This window comes from Azolla caroliniana, unplaced genomic scaffold (assembly GCF_043228905.1).
Source record: "Azolla caroliniana isolate FFs.n. ecotype wild unplaced genomic scaffold, voAzoCaro1.0.p SCAF_11, whole genome shotgun sequence".
Classification (NCBI taxonomy): Eukaryota; Viridiplantae; Streptophyta; class Polypodiopsida; order Salviniales; family Salviniaceae; genus Azolla; species Azolla caroliniana.
The window spans coordinates 20,173,818-20,196,665 of NW_028230446.1; the positions used below are offsets into that span (position 1 = coordinate 20,173,818).

General features: G+C 37.4%; 3 protein-coding genes and 1 non-coding gene across 5 annotated transcripts; 2 read left to right on the top strand and 2 right to left on the bottom strand.

The window, feature by feature from the left end:
- Window positions 1-424: 424 nt before the first annotated feature.
- LOC147858403 (large ribosomal subunit protein eL8y-like) lies at window positions 425-3,405 on the bottom strand. Its single transcript, XM_087327328.1, has 7 exons — window positions 3,310-3,405; window positions 3,118-3,171; window positions 1,765-1,972; window positions 1,242-1,411; window positions 1,036-1,164; window positions 861-953; window positions 425-710 (listed from the first exon to the last, which is right to left on the bottom strand). The coding sequence occupies exons 1-7, from the start codon at window positions 3,310-3,312 to the stop codon at window positions 579-581; spliced, it is 789 nt and encodes a 262-aa protein (XP_087183454.1). The 5' UTR covers window positions 3,313-3,405; the 3' UTR covers window positions 425-578.
- A 2,537-nt stretch (window positions 3,406-5,942) lies between these two features.
- LOC147858404 (pentatricopeptide repeat-containing protein At3g09040, mitochondrial-like) lies at window positions 5,943-11,076 on the top strand. 2 transcript variants are annotated; one of them, XM_087327052.1, is made up of 2 exons: window positions 5,943-6,089; window positions 7,901-11,076. In XM_087327052.1, exon 2 carries the CDS (start codon window positions 8,096-8,098, stop codon window positions 11,024-11,026), a length of 2,931 nt encoding a protein of 976 aa, XP_087183178.1. In that variant the 5' UTR covers window positions 5,943-6,089; window positions 7,901-8,095; the 3' UTR covers window positions 11,027-11,076. The 2 variants fall into 2 exon arrangements, with proteins under 2 accessions (XP_087183178.1, XP_087183179.1); XM_087327053.1 differs by having other exon boundaries at window positions 5,945-6,089; window positions 7,938-11,076.
- Window positions 11,077-11,136: 60 nt separating this feature from the next.
- On the top strand, window positions 11,137-11,210 carry TRNAT-AGU (transfer RNA threonine (anticodon AGU)). The gene has a single exon. It is a non-coding gene; the product is annotated as a tRNA-Thr (tRNA).
- Window positions 11,211-17,464: 6,254 nt separating this feature from the next.
- LOC147858406 (uncharacterized) lies at window positions 17,465-20,681 on the bottom strand. The gene has a single exon (XM_087327251.1). The coding sequence runs from the start codon at window positions 20,570-20,572 to the stop codon at window positions 17,657-17,659; it is 2,916 nt and encodes a 971-aa protein (XP_087183377.1). The 5' UTR covers window positions 20,573-20,681; the 3' UTR covers window positions 17,465-17,656.
- Window positions 20,682-22,848: the final 2,167 nt, after the last annotated feature.

The window sequence follows — 22,848 nt, forward strand, 5'->3', positions numbered from 1 at the left end:
TATAGACCATTGACTCAACATCAAAACTAATGTTACTTTAAAATAAGAACAGGAACCATCTGAATTCAAAGTTTTTCTTTACAAGCTTCGTGAAGTCATCAAAATGCTAATATTCTCCTACTGTGTTGACACAATATAGTCTAAGTTATCTAAACCTATGCACTAATAATTATTAACCACCCGCTGAATATAGTTCTATTGTGAAGATGGAACCATCAAATTGCATTAGTGGATCATTGTGCATTATTATCAAAATGGTCACAAATCTGGCTCTATATTTGTTATGGTTACATCAATCAAAGCAAAATAAAACAAAAACAGCAACTTTATAATCATGTCTGAGTTCCATTTGCAAACTACAAAAATAGGCCCAAGACAAATATAGATGAGACTAAATTTAGTTTCCGCCATGATAGCTTGATAATTAATCAAAAACTTTCACCTCGAATGATTAACAATACTTGAAAAAGAGAAAACATACATGAAAAATCTGCCGAGGAGTTCACTCCTTGATCACAAAGGAAAAAGCTTTATCGGAAACTATGAAATTACAAAACTACCCTAGTTCAAAAACTGTTTTAAGACATTCTTTGCGCAGCTTCCTTTGCAAGAACTTTTTCTTTGGCCTTGGTTTTTGCCTGAGACTTAACACCCATAATGCCTCCACCCCATTGTCTTCGAAGGTCATCAAATCGATCATTGAAGTTCGCCTAATAAACAAATAAACATCACACTAAAAATGTAAGATCATAGAAAAATGCGGAAGGTTCATGTAATAAACAATAAAAACAGACTAAATGTTTGGACTTTTGACAATATGTAAAGCCATTTGATTGCAGAAAAAGAATGAAAAGAATCACCTTCACAGCCTCAACAATTTTGCTGAATTCCAGTTTGTCTTCATTCTTAACGGAAGTTAGGCATAAAGCTGTTGCGTTCTTAGAGTGCACGATCTAAGAAACAAATATCACATTTACTTCATGAAAATAAAAGTATGTATAATGGAAATATGTAATATATCACTGGAATAAATACCTGACCCAAGCGAGCCTTGCCTTTAACAATACAATATGGAATTCCCATCTTTCGACATAATGCCGGAAGCCAAATTACCAACTCAATTGGATCTACGTCATGTGCAATAACCACCAACTGGGCTTTTCCCTGCATTTATGCAACAGATCAATAACCCTCAACAAAATTTCAAAACATGATACATGAGTTAAATGTTTCTATCATACCTGCTCAATAAGATAGGTAATGTGATTAATCCCATACTTGACTACAATGGGCTTCTTGCTTTCAATTACCGTTCCTTCAGTTAAAGCCTGTGCCTTCTTCAATAAACGCTCTTTCTTTGCAGCTTTATCTTCTGGTCTATATTTGAGAAGCATTTTGAAGAGGCTGCTGGCTGTAATATGAGAAAAACTTCATTCCAAAACAATGCTTAACTGGGACGCTTAAAGACACTGGGAAAATTTTCTACGATATAGCACTTAGCTTACTTGTGATTCCATGATATGTTTACAATGGAGGTTGACTAGAACTTAACTTTTAATACAATAAAATAATTAGGAAAACACACCTACGGCATCATTATTTCTATAAAAGACGTAACTAATAAATGCAAGTAATAAAAAACGTATACTGGCTAAAATAAACATATACAATTTTATAAACTCTTAGACATTAAAACTAACATCATTTCAAAAGAAACATTACTTCCATAACACTTTTATTAATGTAACAGTTAGGAAATTGCACCTAGGTTTTTATCAAGAGTTCTTGTAAACTGATTCAATGCAGGTGGAACTTTCAATCGTTGGTTCAAAACCCTTTTCTGTCTTTGAATCCTCACATACTTAGGCCACTTCACAAAACGATGAAGATCCTTTTTTGGAGGCAATGCACCACCAATACCAAACTGCTTAGGCTTCTTCTCAAAGAGAGGATTTACAACCTTCTCTTCAACCTGTGTTTGAAAAATACACAAAATTACTAACACTCTAATTACTCTCTTAAGAGTATAATATCAAGGAAATTCATTTTCAATCAATTAAGCCCTTGAAATACATACCACATTAAAATATGTCAAATGATGCAGATAGAGCTCAAAAAAAATTGTATTACGGCACATATGTGAATCGCAAGCATTACAGGCAAGTGAGCATAACAACCATCGAAAATGGAGTTAAAACCAGCTGATTAGATAGGATTACTATTCATATTCATCTCACATCATGCTAACGTGAATCTAGCCCCGGACACAACTTAAAGTCCGTGTTCCAACAGATCCCATCAAGTTCATGAATCTATTTCACGGAAGATACAATCTATAACGTAGTATGAATCCAGCTTCAAGTTACTGTCTTTTCCTAATGAAATATAGTTTCGATTCATACTATCAGAGATACAGATGAGAGGGGAAACCCATTCCATAATATAAAGGAAGTAGAAAACCATCTCACACAATGTAGATGAAGATCCGAGCCCTCTACATAATTAGAATGAGATTTCTGAACTTTCCAAATGTATAGTCCAGTGCGTAAATGATTTCAGAGACGTATAGAGAGAATACAAAAATAATCTTACGTCGCATAAATTTAAGTTAAAATCTTTTCATAATTAAGGCGCTTAGTATTCAATGTATCTTTTATATATTTTCAAGTCATGAGATGAGGCATAGAAGATAAATGAATTCAAGTCATTTTTAAGCATTGCGTTGCAAAGTTGCGGAAATGAATTCAATAAACGCAAACAGCGAGAGAGACAACCTCAATATCTCAATTGAAATTTTTAGAATATGTTAATTAAAATTACGCAGTCAACTTGAAAGATGCGAGAGAAAAAAATTTCGAAAGTGTCAGGCAATATGAGAGATTACACAAAATTCTGAATCACATTATGTCAAACAGTAGTTCAAACAAAACATGAACAAGCATAAAAAACATGAGTCGTTTTCCGTATGTATCAGAACAATGGTATTTCAAATTTACATTCCAAGCAAAATATTCATGGGCACCAAAAGTCTCAGTTTTTCTTTCCTTTCCTGAAAAAGAGTAGAAATCTAAACTAGAATGGATACATAAATGAAAAAATAAATGTTCAAGAGAATACCTTTTTCTTTTCTGGCTGTGAAGGAACAGGGATCTTTGCAGCTCGTTTCGGGGCCTAATAGAAGAAGAAGAAGATAAGAATTCATATTCACAGAGGAAGACGACATAAAACTCATCAAGCAAATGGAATCAAGCAGAAGCGTAGAACGAAGCAAAGAAAAAACACGTAATGTTGAAGAACAAGAATACAAACCATGGCTCTGCGAGTGCTTCTGCTCCGGCTCGCTAAAGGGGTTGAAAAGAAGGGAAGATGCGGGCACGAAGACTCTGATTTCAGGAACAACTTTCTCTAAACCCTACCCCCGACTCGGTTTCACACTGGGACGCCCATTTTGTCCGGTCACTCGAACCCCAATGGACGCACACACACCACCATCCGGAGGTGGAGGAGGAAGATGGAAGCAATCCGCTACAACATTATTATTATATCTTGGGCCGGGCGGGGAGGATGTTCTATGTATGTATGTATCTTTGTGTTCTATGTATCTTCATCACCGGGGTAACCCAAAGAAAGAAGCTTTTTCCAAAACACAATCCATCCGTGTGTTGAGTGCAGTTTGTAGAGCTCGATCGCTTTCCTAAAGATGATCCTATTGATATGCATTATGTTGCTCCATGATATTCTGGTATATTTCCCCTTCTTGGGCTTCGGTATGAAGGCCATTACTCATTGCTTTCGATGGGAACATTTCGCCCCCCCCCCCCCCCCCTTTATGACCCGATTGCATACCTCTCACTCGTTCCACGTATTACTGTTGTCGAATAATCAAAACCCATAGGAATACATTTATTTGTCCCACAAGTGTTTCGAGATCAATACACCGAAAAGGCCTAGTTCATACGAGTCTCGTGAAACCCTGATTTAAGTTTACCATTAGCCATCCACCAATTTCGTTGTTCTAGGTTGGTTCCATCATTCCACATGCATACTTACTTTCCCCTTTTTAACTACAATGGATTTAGACGATAATCTCATGATTGGTCATTGAAGGTTATGCATTGAATCATCACCACATGGTTTCAATTTGGGCACTATTCCTTCAATCATATGGAGGCTTCTTTCGAATATTGCTCCTTGATTCAAATGAAAAAATATTGGCATCTCTAGACTATGTGTCTGTATCCATCCAAATACCATGGATCCTACGATTTGAATGGTATATATAATATCTCTTAGTGGTGAAGGCTACAAGTGTCCTTCAAAGAACTCACATGTTTAAATCTCTATGATGATTGTAGCATTTTTTGTTAAAAATGGACATGATAGTTTTAGGCTATAAGTGTTATGTTTGTTATATTTGTTAACATTCAAGGAAACAACAACGTATCAATCGATATTGCTTATGATGTGTTCTCCGCTTAGAAGGCTTGCGACTCTCACAACAACGGGGACATGTTGGCTTGAATGTAGCTTTCTATGTGTATGTGCTAGCACACATGAAGAGTTTTGATCCATGCGAGACAATGCATGAATTGTGATGACCAAAGTTGTGCATCAAGATGTTAGTCATTGATGAAGGAATAACCATAACAAAGACAACAATACAGAGACTTAGAGTGCAGCGTGAAAATACTTGAGGGTGTTGTAAAAGCTATAAAAGACATTGTATGAGTCCCTTTGGCCATTTATTGACATTTGAGAGAAGTTGAACTAGAGATTAAGCCTTTTCTAATATATATATTTTGCTAAGTTATAATCTTAACCTTATTCCACTTTCTTTAATAGTGAGGCCCAGAATGCAAGCTTCCATCTCAAGTGTTTGGATGAATTGTAACTTGGGAGAGCTACCTTCCATGACATTGATTGTGTTTGTCATTTACTTTCTCGAGTCTTTCCTTAATCGTTAATATTAAGTGATTGAGTAGGTGTAAGAGTATTCACGTGCATTTGGGTATTCTAGATAGAGAGAGATTACTTTGTTTGTTCATTAATATTTGCTAGTACACTTGGAATGGTTGATACACATTCAAACACATCATGACAACAATATAGTGGATGTTGTCCCAACCTTGTAGATTTGGTTCTAGATTAATTACTTGGGTGAGACTAACTAGAACAATGTGTGGTAAGTCCCAAACTTCCCTACAAAGTGTTCAATCATCTACCTAATCCCAAACTTAAACAAAAATTAGCATACCCATGCAATATGGGTAAAGCAATATTTAGACGGCTTATTTAAAACATATAGTGAGCATTGACATATCTTACCATCCTTACATTCCCGCTTTGATGCATTAATACCAAATACTTAAGTGTTACGATCATGCCACACTAGTTGTTATATGCACATGCAAACACATTGCATCTCCTCACAACTGTACATAACATACTTGTCATGTTTTCCAAGCGAAGAAGTTTCATAGTGAGCGTGTTACACAATTTATCAAGTGAGGGACACAAGAAAGTGTTGCTGTGTAGCATATAGATGTGCTACATGTGAGGAGACATTCATGAATACAATCGTATCCTGTAGGTGGTCCTATGGTCTTCCAATAAGTGGCTCACAATCATCTCTGGCAAACTATGACCAGAGTTGGGGTACGAAGGTAGTTAGAGTCTAAGACCACAGGGTCTCTAGATATACATACATATATACTACTTCACGTAAACTATATCCCGCATCGGTGTAGTGAACCGTGGACAAAAGGGTTGACACCTGTGAGCTCAAATTTCTAATGACCGGACCGACTGGACATGGAGAGCCATTTGCTGGCCCTCCCTTACCATCACCAGGCATGGCCACATTGACTTGTCTCATAAGTCATATTTGACCCCTAAAGTCTATCTAACTATCGATCTATCTATCTCAAATTCTCTCTTTTTCTTCTCGAATTGAAGAAGCCGTCCATTTAAGCAAGCAGACATAGCGAGCGATGGCACGCCCTTAAGAACGAAAGAACGAAAGAAAGGGTTAAAGAAGGGGAGGAACTGTTTCTGCTTCTTCTTCAAATGGACTTTGTCTCTGACAGCAGGTCCTTCTTATTCTTCTTCCCCTCCTCTTTTTGTGTTCCTGCTCTCTCCGGTTTCATTTGACGCCCTTTTTTTTCTGACGTTTCCTTTGATTCTATCAACAAAACACTGAAGGGCCTCATGGCCTTTTTCATCTTGGGCATACCTTGTGGTGACTGAAGACAAAGAAAAGAGGCCTTGAACAGGAAGGCCTTTGAGCACTTGTCCAGCCCTTTATGAGGGCACCACATTCGCCAGACATGTCTCGCATTGGCTTTTCCATATGAGAGAAACATAATACTTTTCTAAATTTACTATTCCCTCCGTTGTCTCTCGAAAGGTCTTCAGGACAATAGAAAATTAACTTTTTAATGTAAAGGATGGAAAAATAAGCAATTTTATCTATTCCCAAAATCCATTGCCAGTACAGGTGTCACTAGTGTCTTGGAGAAGCCCAATTGATCCTTATTAGTTAATTAAAGTTATTCGCATGAGAAGTATTTTCACCCTTAAGTACTCATAATCAGTTCATGTATAATTGCACCGTCATTCATTTATAAAACTAGGGGAAAGCTATGAAGTAACTTGAGATTTCAATTTACCCAAATACCCAGAGTTCTTCTATCCCTTAATGCCCCTAAGTTGCATTGTTTCTAATTCAATATGCCACTGGTCAACCTCGAAAGAGATAAAAAGGAGTTGAATTGACCATATATGAGGGTGTTTGGGAAATAGTGGAAACTTAAGGGCATTTTGGAAAATAAAGAAAAACTTGGGTGGGGTATTTCATATACAATAGGACGATGAAAGTGGCACAAAAAAAAGAATCTGCATTGACAGAGAATATTGTTGTCTTGAGCACATGAGCTGATAGAGATCAATGTTATGGAGTACAAGGTGATTGTCTCCTTGGTTACCGGTAGCGCTCCTTTTTGGGTTGCTTCAATATTTGTATATTTTTCAACTTTTGGCAATTCGGTTTGTATGGATTAAACTTATGTTGCATCCATTGATATTATAACCTGGGAGCAACATGCATTTTATGGAGATACAGAATCTTAAATATGCAATGTTGGTACCCTTTTGTCCATATGACTTTCCATGAACTTGTAATGTGCTCATACTATGCAGTAAAGTTTAATTTGTTGTTGCTTGATAGATTGAAAGTTGGATTCAGAATTTTTTGTAAGAGTAGAAAAAAATACCAAATTTTCAATTTTAACCTTCACATTTCAATTTGCGATTCAGATACTGCAGAGGAAGAAGACATTGGCTTGATAGATATATGATCATTGGTTCTATTCATGCAATATTGTTTCACTTTGAATTACTCAATAATATGCAGATCAACTATATACATTCCCAAATTTGTTGACCCAAGGCAGGGATAATAGTCATGGTTTACTTTATTTATCCAAATGCCCCGAGGTGTTATTGTTTTCAAAGCAGCTAATCTACACCGAAAGAAAGAAAAAGGGGATGAATTGACTTTGCAATAGGGCATTCAAGGAAATACTCAAAACTTAGGGGCATTTTGAGTAACAAAATAACTTTGGGTATTTCATAGTTTTCCCTATTTTATATATGAATGTCTATACAGTTTTCATGATTTGACTATCATCTACCTATATAGAGGAGGGTTTCTTATTGTTTTGAAAGCCCCTGATCTGCACCGAAAGAAAGAAAAAGGGGATGAATTGACTCTGTAATACAGTATTAGAGAAAATACTCAAAACTTAAATAACTCTGGATATTTCATAGTTTCTCCCTATTTTATATATGAATGTCTACACAGTTTTCATGAACTGACTATTATCTACCTATATGCAGGAAGTGTTTCTTATGCAGGATAAGATTAATTTACTGTTAAGGATCAAATGGCCTTCTTGAGGACACTAGTGGAAGCATTGGCATGGAATGTCTGGATTGATGAAGTGGCCCATTTTTTCCATTCTTTAAGGAAACAGATTAGTCTTCTATTAGTCTTTAAGGGAATGATAACTTTAGAAGAGTACTATGTTTCTCTCAGATGGGAAATGAAGGAAGTGAGAAAGAGATTAATGCTTTCGTGGACTTTTTCAAGGCCTGTGCCAAGAAAAAAGACCTCTCAAAAGGGACAACTCTACATGCTCATATTCTCAAGAGAGGATTGCTGGAAAAGAGTCCTTACATAGCTAGTGCTCTAATCAACATGTATACCAAATGTGGTGAGCTCATTAAAGCACAGAAAGTGCTCGAAGACCTTATCGTTCGGGATGTTTTCTCTTGGTCTTCACTCATTGCTGGATATGCCCAAAATGGAAAAGGCCATGAGGCACTTGATTGTTTTGATAGAATGCAGAAAGAGAGCCTCTCTCCCAATGAGGTCACCTTTGCTTGTATTCTCAAGGCTTGTGGAAGTATAGGAGCTATTCATAAGGGCAAACACATTCACATTGAAATTGTCCATAGAGGTTTGTTGGAGAGAAATGTTGTGGTTGGAAATGCTTTGGTTGATATGTATACAAAGTGTGGTATGCTTGTAAAAGCTCAACAAGTGCTCGATGAGATTCCGGTTCGAGATGTGGTCTCTTGGTCTACACTGATTGCAGGGTATGCACAACAGGGGCATGCTCATGAAGCACTACATTGTTTTGAAAAGATGCAGAGGGAGGGTGTCTCTCCAAATGAGGTCACGTTCACTTGCATCCTGAAGGCTTGTGGAAGCATAAGAGCTATTGATTATGGCCAGGAAGTTCATGATAAGATTTCAAATAGGGGGATGTTGCCGAAAAATATTGTGCTTGGTAATGCTTTGGTGGACATGTATGCTAAGTGTGGTCTGCTTCCAAAAGCACAACAAGTGCTTGAAGACCTTCCTATCCGAGATGTAGTCTCTTGGTCATCACTAATTGCAGGGTATGCTGAGGAGGGGCAAGGTCATCAAGCTCTGGAATGTTTTGCGAAGATGCAAAGAGAAGGACTCTCTCCTAATGAGGTGACCTACATTTGCATCTTGAAGGCATGTGGCAGTGTCAGAACTGTAGACAAGGGCAAACAAATTCACGAGGAGATTGCTAACAAGGGTTTGCTGCTGAACAATATTGTACTTGGTAACGCTGTGGTGGATATGTATGTCAAATGCGGTATGCTTGCGAAAGCACAAGAAATACTTGAAGAACTTTCTGTTCGAGATGCAGTGTCTTGGAATACATTGATTGCGGGATATGTGCAACATGAGCAAGAACATGAAGCATTCCATTGTTTTGCAGAGATGGAAAGGGAGGGTCTTTCTCCAGATCAAACAACCTTCCTTTGTGTCTTGAAAGCTTGTGGCACTACAAAAGCTATCGCAAAAGGGAAAGAAATTCATTATGCCATTGTAAAGAGGGGCATGCTTGAGAAAAGCACAATGCTTTGCACTGCTTTGGTGGATATGTATGCCAAATGTGGTGAGCTTGCAAAAGCAAAAGAAGTGCTTGAGGGCCCTGTTGCACAAGATGTAGATTCATGGAATGCACTCATTCTAGGGTATGCCAGACAAGAGCTGAGTTATGAAGCACTTACATGTTTTGAGCGAATGCAAAGGGAGAGAATCTCTCCGAATGAAGTCACATTCATTTATTTACTAAAGGCTTGTGGTAGCATAGGTGCTATTGACGAGGGCATAAGAGTTCATGATGAGATTGCCAATCGTGCCTTTTTGGAGAAAAGTATCATGGTTGGTAATGCATTGATAGATATGTATGCCAAATGTGGCGTGCTTGCAAAAGCACAAGAAGTGCTGGAAGCCCTTCCTGTGCGAGATACTATCTCGTGGAATGCCCTAATTTCAGGTTACATCAATGAGGATCAAAGCCAAGAAGCCTTGAATTGTTTTATAAAGATGCAAAGAGAGGGTCTAACACCAGATGAGATCACCTTAACTTGCTTGCTGAAGGCATGTGGCACCATAGGAGCCCTTCGTAAGGGTAAAGAAATTCACTATATGATTGTGACCAGAGGATTGCTAGCGAATAACCTAATGCTAGGTACCACATTAGTGGATACATATGCCAAATGTGGGCTACTTGAAAAAGCACAACAAGTGCTTGAAGAGCTTCCAGTTCGAGACAAAATCTCTTGGAATGCACTTCTTGCAGGGTATGTACAACATGGAAAAGATTTTGAAGCACTAAAATATTTTACATTGATGCAAAGAGAGGGTCTCTCTCCAGATGAGGCTACCTTTTCTTGTGTCTTGAAGGCATGTGGCACAATAGGAGCCATAGATAAGGGCATACAAATCCATGATGAGATTTTGAGCAAGGGCTTGATAAAGACTCATGCCATGCTTGGTACTGCATTAGTGGACATGTATGTCAAATGTGGAGTTCTTGCAAAAGCACAAAAAGTACTCGAAGAGCTTCCGATCCGAGACACATTCTCTTGGAATGCTCTAATAGCAGGTTATGCTGAAGAAGGGCATTCAAACAAAGTATTGGAATGTTTGGAACAAATGCAAAGAGAGAATCTCTCTCCAGACGATGTTACCTTCCTTTCTATACTCAATGCTTGTAGTCGAACTGGAAAATCAGCTGAAGCACAATTGTACTATGAGACTATGAGTACAAAATATGGTATTATACCAAAGGTAGAGCACCATACTTGCATGGTTGTTATGTTTGGATCAGAAGGGCGATTTGATAAAGCGATGTCGATGATAGAGACGATGCCATCTTTGAATGACCCTTCAGTTTGGCTTGCTCTATTGAGTTCTTGTAAGAAATGGGGCAATGTGAAGCTTGGAAGATTAGCCTTTGATAACGTGACCCGACTAGATGATAATGTTGGTGTAGCTTATGTGTTTATGGCTAGTATATATGCAGCAGCAGACATGCAAGAGGAAGCACAAAGTGTTGAATCAATAAGGGTGAAGAAGATAAAGCATAGACCAAAGGGGGCGTATAATTCATTATCTACTGTGACAACCCTTCTCTAAGAAATATATATGTTGTGTAATAATGCTACGGGATAGTCAAATCTTGAAAATTTATTCTTTGGGAATTTATTTGAAAAGAGAAATATGAATTAAATTCTTTCTTTGTCACAGCTTTCATAGCTCAGTTGGTTAGAGCACCCGTTTAGTAAGCGGGAGGTCTTGAGTTCGACTCTCAATGAAAGCACAACATCATTGCTGCAAACATATGATTTAAGACCATTTTTGGATGTATGTCTTTTTTACCACTCATTTTACATGTCAAACGGAAGTGTTGGGATGAAAAACGATAGACAATTTTTTTATTGCCGATGACTCAAGGGGTTGGCATGGGCAATACATCCACATGAAAACATTATCCCATCATTAATTAATCCCAAGTTGTACTAACGAATGAAGCTCCTATTGTTGAATAATCAAAAGGTGGGTATATATAATTAACCAATGGACCATTAGTAAGTTGAGGTTAATTATGTAGATGAAAGGTCAACAATTAATCAAACATTATATGCACTTGGGAACTATTGATTAATTTAATAGTAAGAAAACAATTGCTTAAGCCTTGTACCATTTGTTGTTGTTTTAGCTCCACAGATACTGCAAAATAAGGAAATTGATAACAAGACATGAGAATATACTTGGAGTGAAGAGTGCTAAGAGTGATAGAGTATCGTAGAAGAGAGGGTATCTACTTAAGTTGTAGTAGATCTTGAGAAGCTAATGCAATTAACTTGAGTAAGAGGATTTCTATATACACTAAGGCAATTAGTCATGGCAATAAACTATATATCAAAATAAAGTAGGCTTAGTATATGTATACATGGAGGGTGAAACAACAACACCCCTCGGGCCTAAGAACTACTGCATAGCCTTAACGTATGCATCTCCTTTACATTCACCTATTCCCAAGGACGAACTAATTAAGCCCACTCATCATCTAAGCTTGAGCAATAAAGTTATAGACTCACCTCCACAACTACTTAATACTCTATTCAAATGTATTAAATGTAGTCTTGAGGGTGGTGTGAGATTAACATGTGGTTAGAGGGAGAATCTAACATATAGTTAGTGATCACAATACTTGTTATTTCAAGAATTCCTCATGTTAATGATGAGGCTATGTGTTTTGCCACAACTTTATCTAATGAGAAAATCAGAGATAATGTGACAATTTATGTGGTGATGATCCACACATTAAGGAAACCCACTCTGCCCACATCAAAGTGATAGAGGATAATTCACTCCGCATGATAGTGGCACACTTTATTTAGACTTAGTTAATTGATGGATCTTTGGCATTCACTATCTCCACCCCTGATGAACATTCCTACTCTTGCCAATTCTTATAGGCTCGGGACACTCTTAAAAAGGGGGCAATTTCTTGATGATGGTTCAAACATTGAATTGTTAATTAGTAAAACAAACTATAAGGTCATGTGTGGAGGTGATGCTATAAAAGGTTATGTTTGAGAGGTGAATCTACACTTACTTTTTTCATGATCTTACAATATAGAAGTAAAGGTTGCATCCTATATCAGTTAATCGTATTAATAAAACAAACACGCAATACCATCAATGCTGATAAATTAATTAATACCAAACTTCGATTTATTGTTGTTAAAACTTCGTCATGAAAAGTGAAGTTGATGAGGTAAACAACTCAAAATTTCCGAGATTAGGAATTCGTAAATTAAGTTTGTAAGACAAAGGACATTTTGTTTCATTGGTAGTTGGTAGTTGAAGATAAGTATGAAATTGATGGACTCTACAAAGTATAAGGGAGTGTTCAATATTTATTATGAAGCTAGCATCCAAGCAAGCTTGCACTAAAGGTCATAAAGAAGAACACCATACATTACCTAGGAGCCGAGCTGAAAACATTTTGGTGACAATAAAATCAATGTGCTTTTACTACAAAACCAGACAAGTCATTTTCGTAATAAGATATGTAGAGGTGTCAACACCATACCATCAATTCAAATTCTTTTGACTAGTGTGGTTAATTTTCCACTGCCTTTTCTTTTAACCTTTTCATATGTATATGTGAGCTCTCTATAAGCACAAACATGCACACACATATGTGTATGTGCACACGTGTCTTTTAAGTGTCGACATGATGTGTCTTTCACCAATTAAAATTTTGGTTTCTGTGTATTTGTTTGTGCAATCTTCATGTGCTCCCAATGTGGTGAGCTCTTACGTGTTTTCTTTTGGGGCCCTTTACTTGTCATGGTTTGGTATTTCAAGAATGTACAAACGTTAGTAGATACACATACATCATCACTTTCGTTGCATTTTAACTAAAAATAGAGTGAAGGTGTTGTTTTCTTCTAGTTGATCATGACCAAGTAACAACATACGAGACACTTATGAGATAAAATTTGTAGACTTGGATAGCCATTTGTACTTGTAATGTGAGTGCACTTGATGAGAGTTTTTGGGCAAAGGCTTTGTAGGAATGAAAAGTTTCCATTTCAAATAAATGCAAGTGCTGGCAATTGTGATTAAAATTTTGAGATGTTGTTATGTATACATTTCCATAAGAATTTAAAGCCAAGGGTCTTTACACATAGCAATTAGATAACAAAATTCCTGATACAACTTAAGGCATTGTATAAGAGGTGCATGACAATATTACTCTTTTTAGATTGCAAATATGAGCACAATAACTTATGACCATCCATAATAAGTTGCTGCTTACTATACAGGAATTTCATGGAAAATAGAGAGATGGCCGATGTGGAAATATTTTGAAGAACATTTATTTGTTTTTAGTTTATACAACGATGAGCGAAGATGGTGGCGGAGGCAAAGCAAATTTTCATGAGGGTTTGAGGAGATTGGATTGAGTAGAGAACCGGTATTTTCATATGGTAGGTTCATCTGGATCATTTGGATATGATGAACTCTTACATGTAGCAGCGATCAAGGAAGCATTGTGAAAGATGATATATCACAACATGTTGAATACGATGGAATTGACGCTCGGGGCTTTGGCATGGCATCAACATTACTTGGTGATATGAACGTTGGTAGGGCAACAATATTACTTAGGGAGAAGTTCATCGATATTATCTTGTATCTTGCCTTTATCTTTATCTAGAAAGATTGGATGCACAATATTCATTGTAATGTTGGATTATCTTGTATCCTGCCTTTGGCTACTTTAATCTTAATACTAATGGAGGATAATTTTTATGGAAAAAAAAATTGTTGCTTACTAACAATTATAATGACAATATCTATACACTACGCAACTTAGTTTATGCAGTGAATGTAAGTAATGTTCATTCTTGTGATTGAATGAGATTCTTCTTGCATGTGCACATGTTGTAAATTATATCAATTTGATTTTTGCGTAAATTTTTCCAGTCGTAATCTTGTTATGACCAAAACATGCTTGAGTATGTGAATGAGTTGACCAAAAACTCAAATATATATTAGAATCTAGCACTCACTTACCAATTTGAGGAGAGAAGGGTTACAAGACGTGACACTTGATACATGAAAAATGGTAACTGAATAGAGTCAAGGTTATGAGTCAAAATAGTATATGATACGATTCAATCATAACTAGAAACTGGAACTCTAAGATTGTCTTCTTTTTAGCTTAGGGGTCAAGATAATGCATGGCATGACTCAATTAAGTAGGAAGTATGAAGAACTAACAACCTATTGAAACTCTTTACATAAAGGTGGAGATGTAAATAACGTAAACAACTATCAAACCATCATGGTTGGCTTGATAATAACAAAACTATTTGGATGTATAATGGAATCAAAGATAAATGCATGGGCTGAAAAAAATAGTAAGAGAGCTTATGGACAAACTGGCTTTCAAAAACACCATAGCACCATTGATCACCTTATCAACCTTCAAGTATTAATGGAGGAAAGACGCCTTGGAAGTAAAGGTTTATATTGTTGTGTTGTAGACTTTAAGAAAGCTTTTGATATAGTACCTCATGACCATCTTTGGAGGCGAATGGAAGAACTCAAAGTGCCAAGTGAATATATGCTTGCAATCTCCTAAATATATGAGAAGGTTATATGTTGTGTGCGTATGAGCGATAAACTTTCAGATTTTTTCGATAGCACTATTGGTGTGAAGCAAGGATGCCCACTCTCACAAACTCTATTTGGTTTATGTATTGATGAATTGGAAGAAATGATTGCCAAGTTTGTAAAGGAAGAAGGTGTTAAAGAAGTTGCAATTGGGAATGTGGTCATTATGCTTTTGCTATATGTGGATGATGTAGTGCTTTTTGCAAATGCTTTAGAAGATGCGCAAAAGCTTATGAAGGCATTAATTTTTTTTTGCATGCATACCCAATTAAGTGTTAATAGCTCTAAAACAAAGATTATGCTTGTGAAAAGCCGAAAAAGAGATAAGCCATGCATTATGTACAATTATAATGAGCCACTTGAATGTGTGGAAAGCTTCAAATATCTTGGCCTTGAAGTTCTCTCAAATCATAGATGGAATGAATGTGCGACACTCTGCTTAGAGGTGGGAATCGTGGAGATATTAAGTGTTGGGTCCTCAAGAAATACCTTTTCGACACTTTGGTGACACCGATGCTTCTCTATGGTGTGGAAGTATGGGGTGGTAGCATCGCTAAATCTACTTGGAAAGAGTTTGAAAATGTTCATTTTCTTACAAAGTTTCTACAAGTTAAGAAACAAACACCATACATTCTCCTCCTCCTCGAGACGGGATCACTTCCCATTGAGATCTTGGCCATGGAAACCGTTGTTGAATACATGCTTAAGGTTCAAAAAAGTCTCTCACATCGACTTCCTAGAATCACATGGGACGCAAGCAAAAAGATCCAAAAGATGCATAAAAGCAAAAATTTGTGTTCCGATTGGATGCAAGATATGAAAAAGTGGTTTGCTTCATGATGCATCACTAGATTCCTCTGTAAATGAGGCCTTTTTGCAATGCCAATGTATCATGACATGGGAAAAATGTGGAGGCTCACGCTTTATACATTATACTACACATGTTACACCCTAACTACAAAACCATATTCTTCGCGGAACGGGGAAACCATACACATTGATATATATTAGAGTCCATTCCGTTGGCTTTTATTCAAACCATTGCTCCATGCGACTTAGCTCACATGCATTGCGATGTGAGACGAGATGTTGGGGCACAAGTGATGAGAGTGGTCGACTATGCATACTTTGTCCTAAACAAGTTTGAGAGTCTGAGTATCACACTTTGATACAATGCTCTACCTTTGATCATATTTGACCATGCTTTCCACACATCTTCGACCAAGCCCGATCCTTGTACGAATTTCTCTCACAACTACAATTTGCACTCTCGATTGCAACATTCATTGGTAAAGTTCTTGAACATCGAGAGTCGCTACTCACTTTCACATGTATCACGTGAAATGTAATTTTTTTGGTCTCATAGGTCATATTTGACCTCCGAAGATGATAATATAATCTCTCTCTCTCTCTATTTATTTATTTATTTATCGTAATTAGCTTACCCTAGTGGTAAGTCGATAACACTACAAGCATTGTGTCTTGGGTTCGAAACCCAATTTCCTCACCTCTTTATTATATACTTCATATATATCTCTATTTCACTAGATGCCACTGTGGAATGTAGGGGTTGAACCCATGACCACCTGGTCTCCATTGGGCAACCTTACCAACTGAGCTACATCCATCTGGTCTCTCTCTCTCACACACACACACACACACACACACACACACAACACAATACCTCCTTGTTTATATTTAAGCCATCTACTTTAGTTCAAGGGATGGGCATATCCATTCTAATAATTTCTCCAATTTGTTTCCCTTACACATTAAAATATAAACACACAATTGTTTGCATAGCTTGTGATATGTTAGGAGCACCATACACAACCCACATTATAGTTGACTAATTTTGGATAATCCATTTGCCTTGATGATGAAAAAAAGTTTGCTGTTGTGTTGATCTCAACAAGGCTTGAATTGCCATCTTTCCACAAGGGAGGAAATATGCCTTCACAAAATAGATTCTCATTTATACCAAATGGGCTTATAGTGATATGAATAGGTGTGGACAAGAAGCATAAACTAGGACTTCTACAAATTTGGGAGATTTTTGCTCCTTTAGAGGTTAGAGGTAGTATCACTTCTTGATTCTATGTGTGCATGCATAATTTGTGTGATGATTTCTTGTAGGTGCAAGTGGAGTTGATTTATCTCTCACATGCTTTCCAAACTGACAATGTTGTTAAGGCTTAGTTTTGCATATAAAAACATTTATTGTAATTGCATTTAAGAATCAATTTGTGGAAATGAATAGTGAGGCCTAGATTCACAAACAACACTAAAGCCACTTTTGATCACAATTAAGAATTGATGTTTGTATAGTGTAGGAGTAAGAATGTTGATACTTGGTATTGCAAATACTAACATTGGTTGTGGTAAAAATTATGGATGTTATAATAATATACTTTGATGAAAAGATATAAGTTTTTTACATTTTGTTTCCAATGGGGAAACATGTCAAACAATACTTGTGATGGTTACAATAAGCCTAGGATTTGTGGAGATTGGATCATTAAACTCATGTTAAGGAGATAACAAAATACCACACCTTAAACCCTATATTTAGTCAGGGGTTTGTGAGGATTCAATCTCATGGCTTGGAGCTTCATAAGAGTCCCTACACTCACTATCAAGGAGAGTGGTAACAACATCACTCATAGAGAGGCAATTGAGTTTAATACACCTTTGGGCAAGGTCACTGAGCACACTCTTGAAGTGTTGGTCCAAGGGAGAAAGGGTTGTTTTTTGCTCATTAAATTGGTTATGGCGAGCTTGAATGATACCATCAAGGAGATGGCCATAGTAAAAGGTAGTATAAGCATCAATGGACAACAATGTGTTATGGCCACCCTCTAACAATTGAGGATGGATGCCTGCCCACTTTACAAGATCTTTCCAAGCATCGGTTGTGTTATCAAGCAAAAGGGCAACTTTGAGTTGAGAGTTGAGAAGGATATTAGAAGGGTAAATAGGGTAGAACCCATCAATGCAATGCCCTTGTTGAGATGAATAAGAACCCAACTTGGGACTTAAAGATGATTTAGAGACATATCTAACACAAAGAGCTATGCCTAAGCCCAGTTTTTGGATTTGTTTCCATTCAAGGTTGGCCATATACCTCATATTTAGCCACATCTCTAAAGTGCCCAATCCCATGGTTGTATTGATCCATCCACTTTTAAGCAAACCTCCATATCCATCCACAACTATAGTTGTCTCTAAAGTACTTGCGTTGGATGTGATAATTTCATCACGCCTATGCTTCCATTGAGAATTAGAACCATTTTCTTTCTTCTTCTTCTTCTTCAGATCCTTCTCTTTTTCTTTATCCTCCGTAACTTCCCGCAGCTTGGTTGCCATAGCTGACAATACCTTCATTGAAATGTTCATATTTGAAACGCCATTGTTATCGCTGTCTTCTCCATTCATCCACAAAAATGCCTCAGAAGCTATCTGAGCATAAATCTCTTTTGGCGTGCTTGTGTAAAGTAGCTTCACATTTATGTCAATGAGTTTGAGGGTAAATGTATTGCCAAGGTTATGGAAACTAACACTAGAATCCATAATGTTGGCAAAAATAGACTCATCGGTACGTCTAGTTCCTCTCTGATTATGATCATATATTGTTGCTAATTCATTTTCCTTCAAAACTCTGTCTAATCTGCTAGGGCTATAATAAACCATGAGCTTAAGACATCGCAACAACCCACAAATGGCTGAAAACTCTGGCCGATTCTCGGGGTTGGGATCACAACAAGCTCTCACACACTCTTTCAATACAGTGGGTATACTTAGAGGAAGAATCAGATTGCTTACCATCTCACCATCATTCTCATCATCATTTGCAATGATACCCGAATTAGGATCGCTTAAAGATGACTTAACCGCGCCTGTACTTTTCTTGCCGGTGAGAATCTCAGTGCACAGATGACCAAAGCTTTTCACATCTTGATTGAAGTAGTAATGAGCGGAATTCGGATGTATAGAGTAGCTAGTTATGTTGTGATCGTCAGAGCCAATACCAAATAGCTTAATGCGGGTATGTAAACCGGGGGCTTCATCTGAGAGAAGAACATCATAGAACTTTTGCCGATGGCTAGGTTTGGACGGATCGGTCATTGATACTGAGGATGAACAAAGGTTCTTATGAGCAATTCCATTATGGTGGAGATACCACATGCCTCTGGCAATTTGCAACATCATATCCAATGCTATATGGAAAGGAAAAGGAGATATGAGGTGACCTCTCTGATGATCATTAGGCAATAAACATTCACCATTAGTAGAAGCGGTACTACTAGGTTTACTGATACCATTCGTCGCCAAGCTAATAGAGCTCTTGAGATCAGATTGGGTGGACTCCATGACCAAGTAACAAATTCTAGATTTTCTGTCATTGCAATCATCATTGTCATCATCATCATCATCACCATCCAATTCAGATGACCATCCTAGTAATTGTAGTATGAAAGGATTTCTCATGACCCGGAGAAGCATGTCCGCGTGTTTTCTCAATGCCACTATCGAGGAGAAACGTTGGAGGGATACTTTAACTCCTCCGAGCGTGGCTTCAAAATGATCCATGTGAGCATTATGCTTAGTTAATCCATCACCATCATTGTCATTCTCATCAAACTTCTTCTTCAGATTCTTAATACCTACCAAGTCTTTGAAATCGATCTTCAGGAGGTCTAAGATAACCTTATCTTCTTGTTTTCCTTTACCTTGGGTGAGAATTAAGAGGTCTAGTCGCCGAGAGAGAAGGTGCTTCATCGGCCAAGAAGAGTCGATAATGTCATCTCCAGATTGTGTTTGCATTGTAACTGAGGCCATATGTTGAAGGTCGAGGTTTTCAGCCCCAAGCTCGATGTACTGTGAAACCATGTCGTCCCAACAATGGATTTGCTCCTCTATAAGACCTGAGAGCTTTGCGTCTGAGTAACCAAGACAGAGTCGTGCGACCAGAACGAAACCTGAGAAACACCAGAATATGTTATGGATGTGAACACAGAGTGCCTCGCCATTGCAAGAAGTAGCCATGAGGAGAAACTCGGGGTCATACTCATAATTCACATGGTGAACAAAGTAATTCTCCGCTTTCCGGATGGAGGTTAGCAGCTCACGAAGGGCTATATGCGCACTCTTGTGAATGTGACTGATCTCTTCTTCTTCATCATCCTCATCCTTTTCATCTTCTTCTCTAGGTGTGTTGTCACTGCAAGATGCATAATTGTTGTTATAGGAGCGTTTCCTGTGAGTATAGGGGGAACAGAGCTTCCAATCGATAATTTCTGCTCGGATCCTGGGGACCAGAGATGAAAGGAAGGAAGCTAAGACATGGCATTGCCATGGATTAATATGCTTTCTTCTCTCACGCGGCTTAATATGGTGAAGATCAGGGAGGAGAAGGAGAATAGGGCTTTCATCGAGTGTCTGAAGAAGGAGAGAGGCCCAATCCACACCACTTCTTGTGATCATGTCTGAATTTTGGTGAGCACATAAGTTTTTGCTTCTATGTCAGGGCCCAAAGAACAGAAATTTTTCCTCCTCCTCTTCTTCTTCTTCTTCTTCTTTCTTCTTCTGCACCATATGTTTTTGGCTTCCATATCTTTGACTACTTTTCATGCACCCTTGTGTAGAGATTGATTCATCATCATTCATCTAGTAAACAAAGGCCTTACTTAGCTTAGTTACTTGGGTCCTTCATACACATTAGCCTAGACCTCTAGGCCATCTCGTGTTGTTGGGTTGGGCTCCCATGGAACACTCGATACTTTCTACGAATGGACACCCAACAAATATTAGGCCAATGACATTATGTCGGTCAATAGCATCATATTATTTCCGTTGATGCTTGTTACGAGGTCCAAAAAACAATTGGTTGCAATGATTGTAGGATAGGGCTCTAAGTGCACGAGAAGGTGAAAATCTTGTTGCCTGTGAAATTTATGGGAGGGAGATTAAGATTGTGCTCCTGACAAGGGGGTTGCCGGTGCTTACACTGACATGGATAAATACAGAATCCAACAACAACGATGATTGTTCACAAGTTCAGGTCGGTGCCAATTGTCACAATTGAGTTGGCAACAAATTGTCGACTTGGTGTTGACAACTTGTGATGGTTGTCAATGTTTGTTTTTATTCTAGGATTATATGATGAAAGCCATATTGCCTCTACATAGGGTTGATTGCATCTCTAGCAAAATGCCCAATTCGGTTTGCATTAAGATGTGTGGACAAATGTTCTCGCAAGCATGTGCCATGTGTGAGACTTTAACTCAAACAAGCCAGGACTCTTTCATCAATTTATATATTCCAAGTTAATGGTTGTTGAGGTTTGTCAATGTATTCGTCTTCCTACTTCGGTAAGACTGGCATGTGATGAAAAGGAAGAACTTTAAGTAAACAATTAGTTGCATTTCATGTTTGTCTCTATCCTTGGCACCCAAGAATAAGCATTGTTTGCTTTCTCAAACATGTGAATCGGGCCCTCATTTGTTCTGTATTGTTCATTGGAGTTCTAAAGGGTAAGAGGATGATGGTTGCTAACCATTAAGATATTCGTCTTCTATCCATGTCTTTTCCTTCGAACACCACATAAATCCTCATCCTCTTAGCACTCCACATGTTAATATATCTTTCTATCTTTCTTTCTCTCTCTCTAAATTAATTTGTTTTATTTTTATTTTTTCTTTGGATGAATGGGTAAATACCCCATTTTTGTTGTAAACCAATTGTCTCATTCATGGGCCAATTTTGACCTTAGAAGATATCTTTCTTTCTTTCTCTCTCCCTCTCTCTAAATTAATTTGTTTTGTTTTTATTTTTTCTTTCGATGAATGGGTAAATACCCCATTTTTGTTGTAAACCAATTGTCTCATGGGCCAATTTTGGCCTTGGAAGACGTTAATATCTCTCTCTCTCTCATACATATGTGACTTTCACCATGTACTATAATAATAATAATAATAGATGAGTCTGAAAGTTTTTCGAGAACTAAATTTAATGCCATTGACATTTTGATTAATTTGACACACCGATATGTGAATTCTTGATATTGAATGTGAGGTAGCCTTTTGTGCGAGTATATAGAAGATGAGTATTAGCCTACATAGAACAAAATCTCATAGTGAACATTTTGAGTAACTTGATTTTTTCAAATATTTCACCCGGTTTATTTTCACGTGTCGAAATCACCACTTACACATGCCACTATCATCTTTTTTATGTGTTTTTTCCTTCACACGATATTTGAATAAATGTGATTACCACCCAATTCTGTTCTTGATCAATTTGTAGTGTTTTGCGAAGTCAAATCTTAACTCTGAAATTTCTCTCAAATATTTTAATATAATGCAAAATCATTTGAATTCTTCTAGGCTAATGAATGTTGAGATCCTAAAGAGCCATATGACGTTTTTATGTAACAAATTAAATTGTTTTTTTTTCTTACTACCTCACTTTACACTACATAATTTCCAATACTTGTGATACGTTAATAATTGAAAGGTCTTGTGACACTTGTGATACAGAGAAAGTGGGAGTCATGACAAAATGGTCTAGTGTTCTAACAACATAGTCTCTTACATAAGTGGGGCATATCTAGTAAACCAATAATTATCAGAAAGTTAACACACAATAGTAGAAAAGCAACATGCATTTGTAGTATACACTTTCTTCTTATGCGTTCTAACCTCCTATTTCTTATTGATGCAATGCCATCGTTTTTTTAGTGCTTGTGAATTTGTAAAACC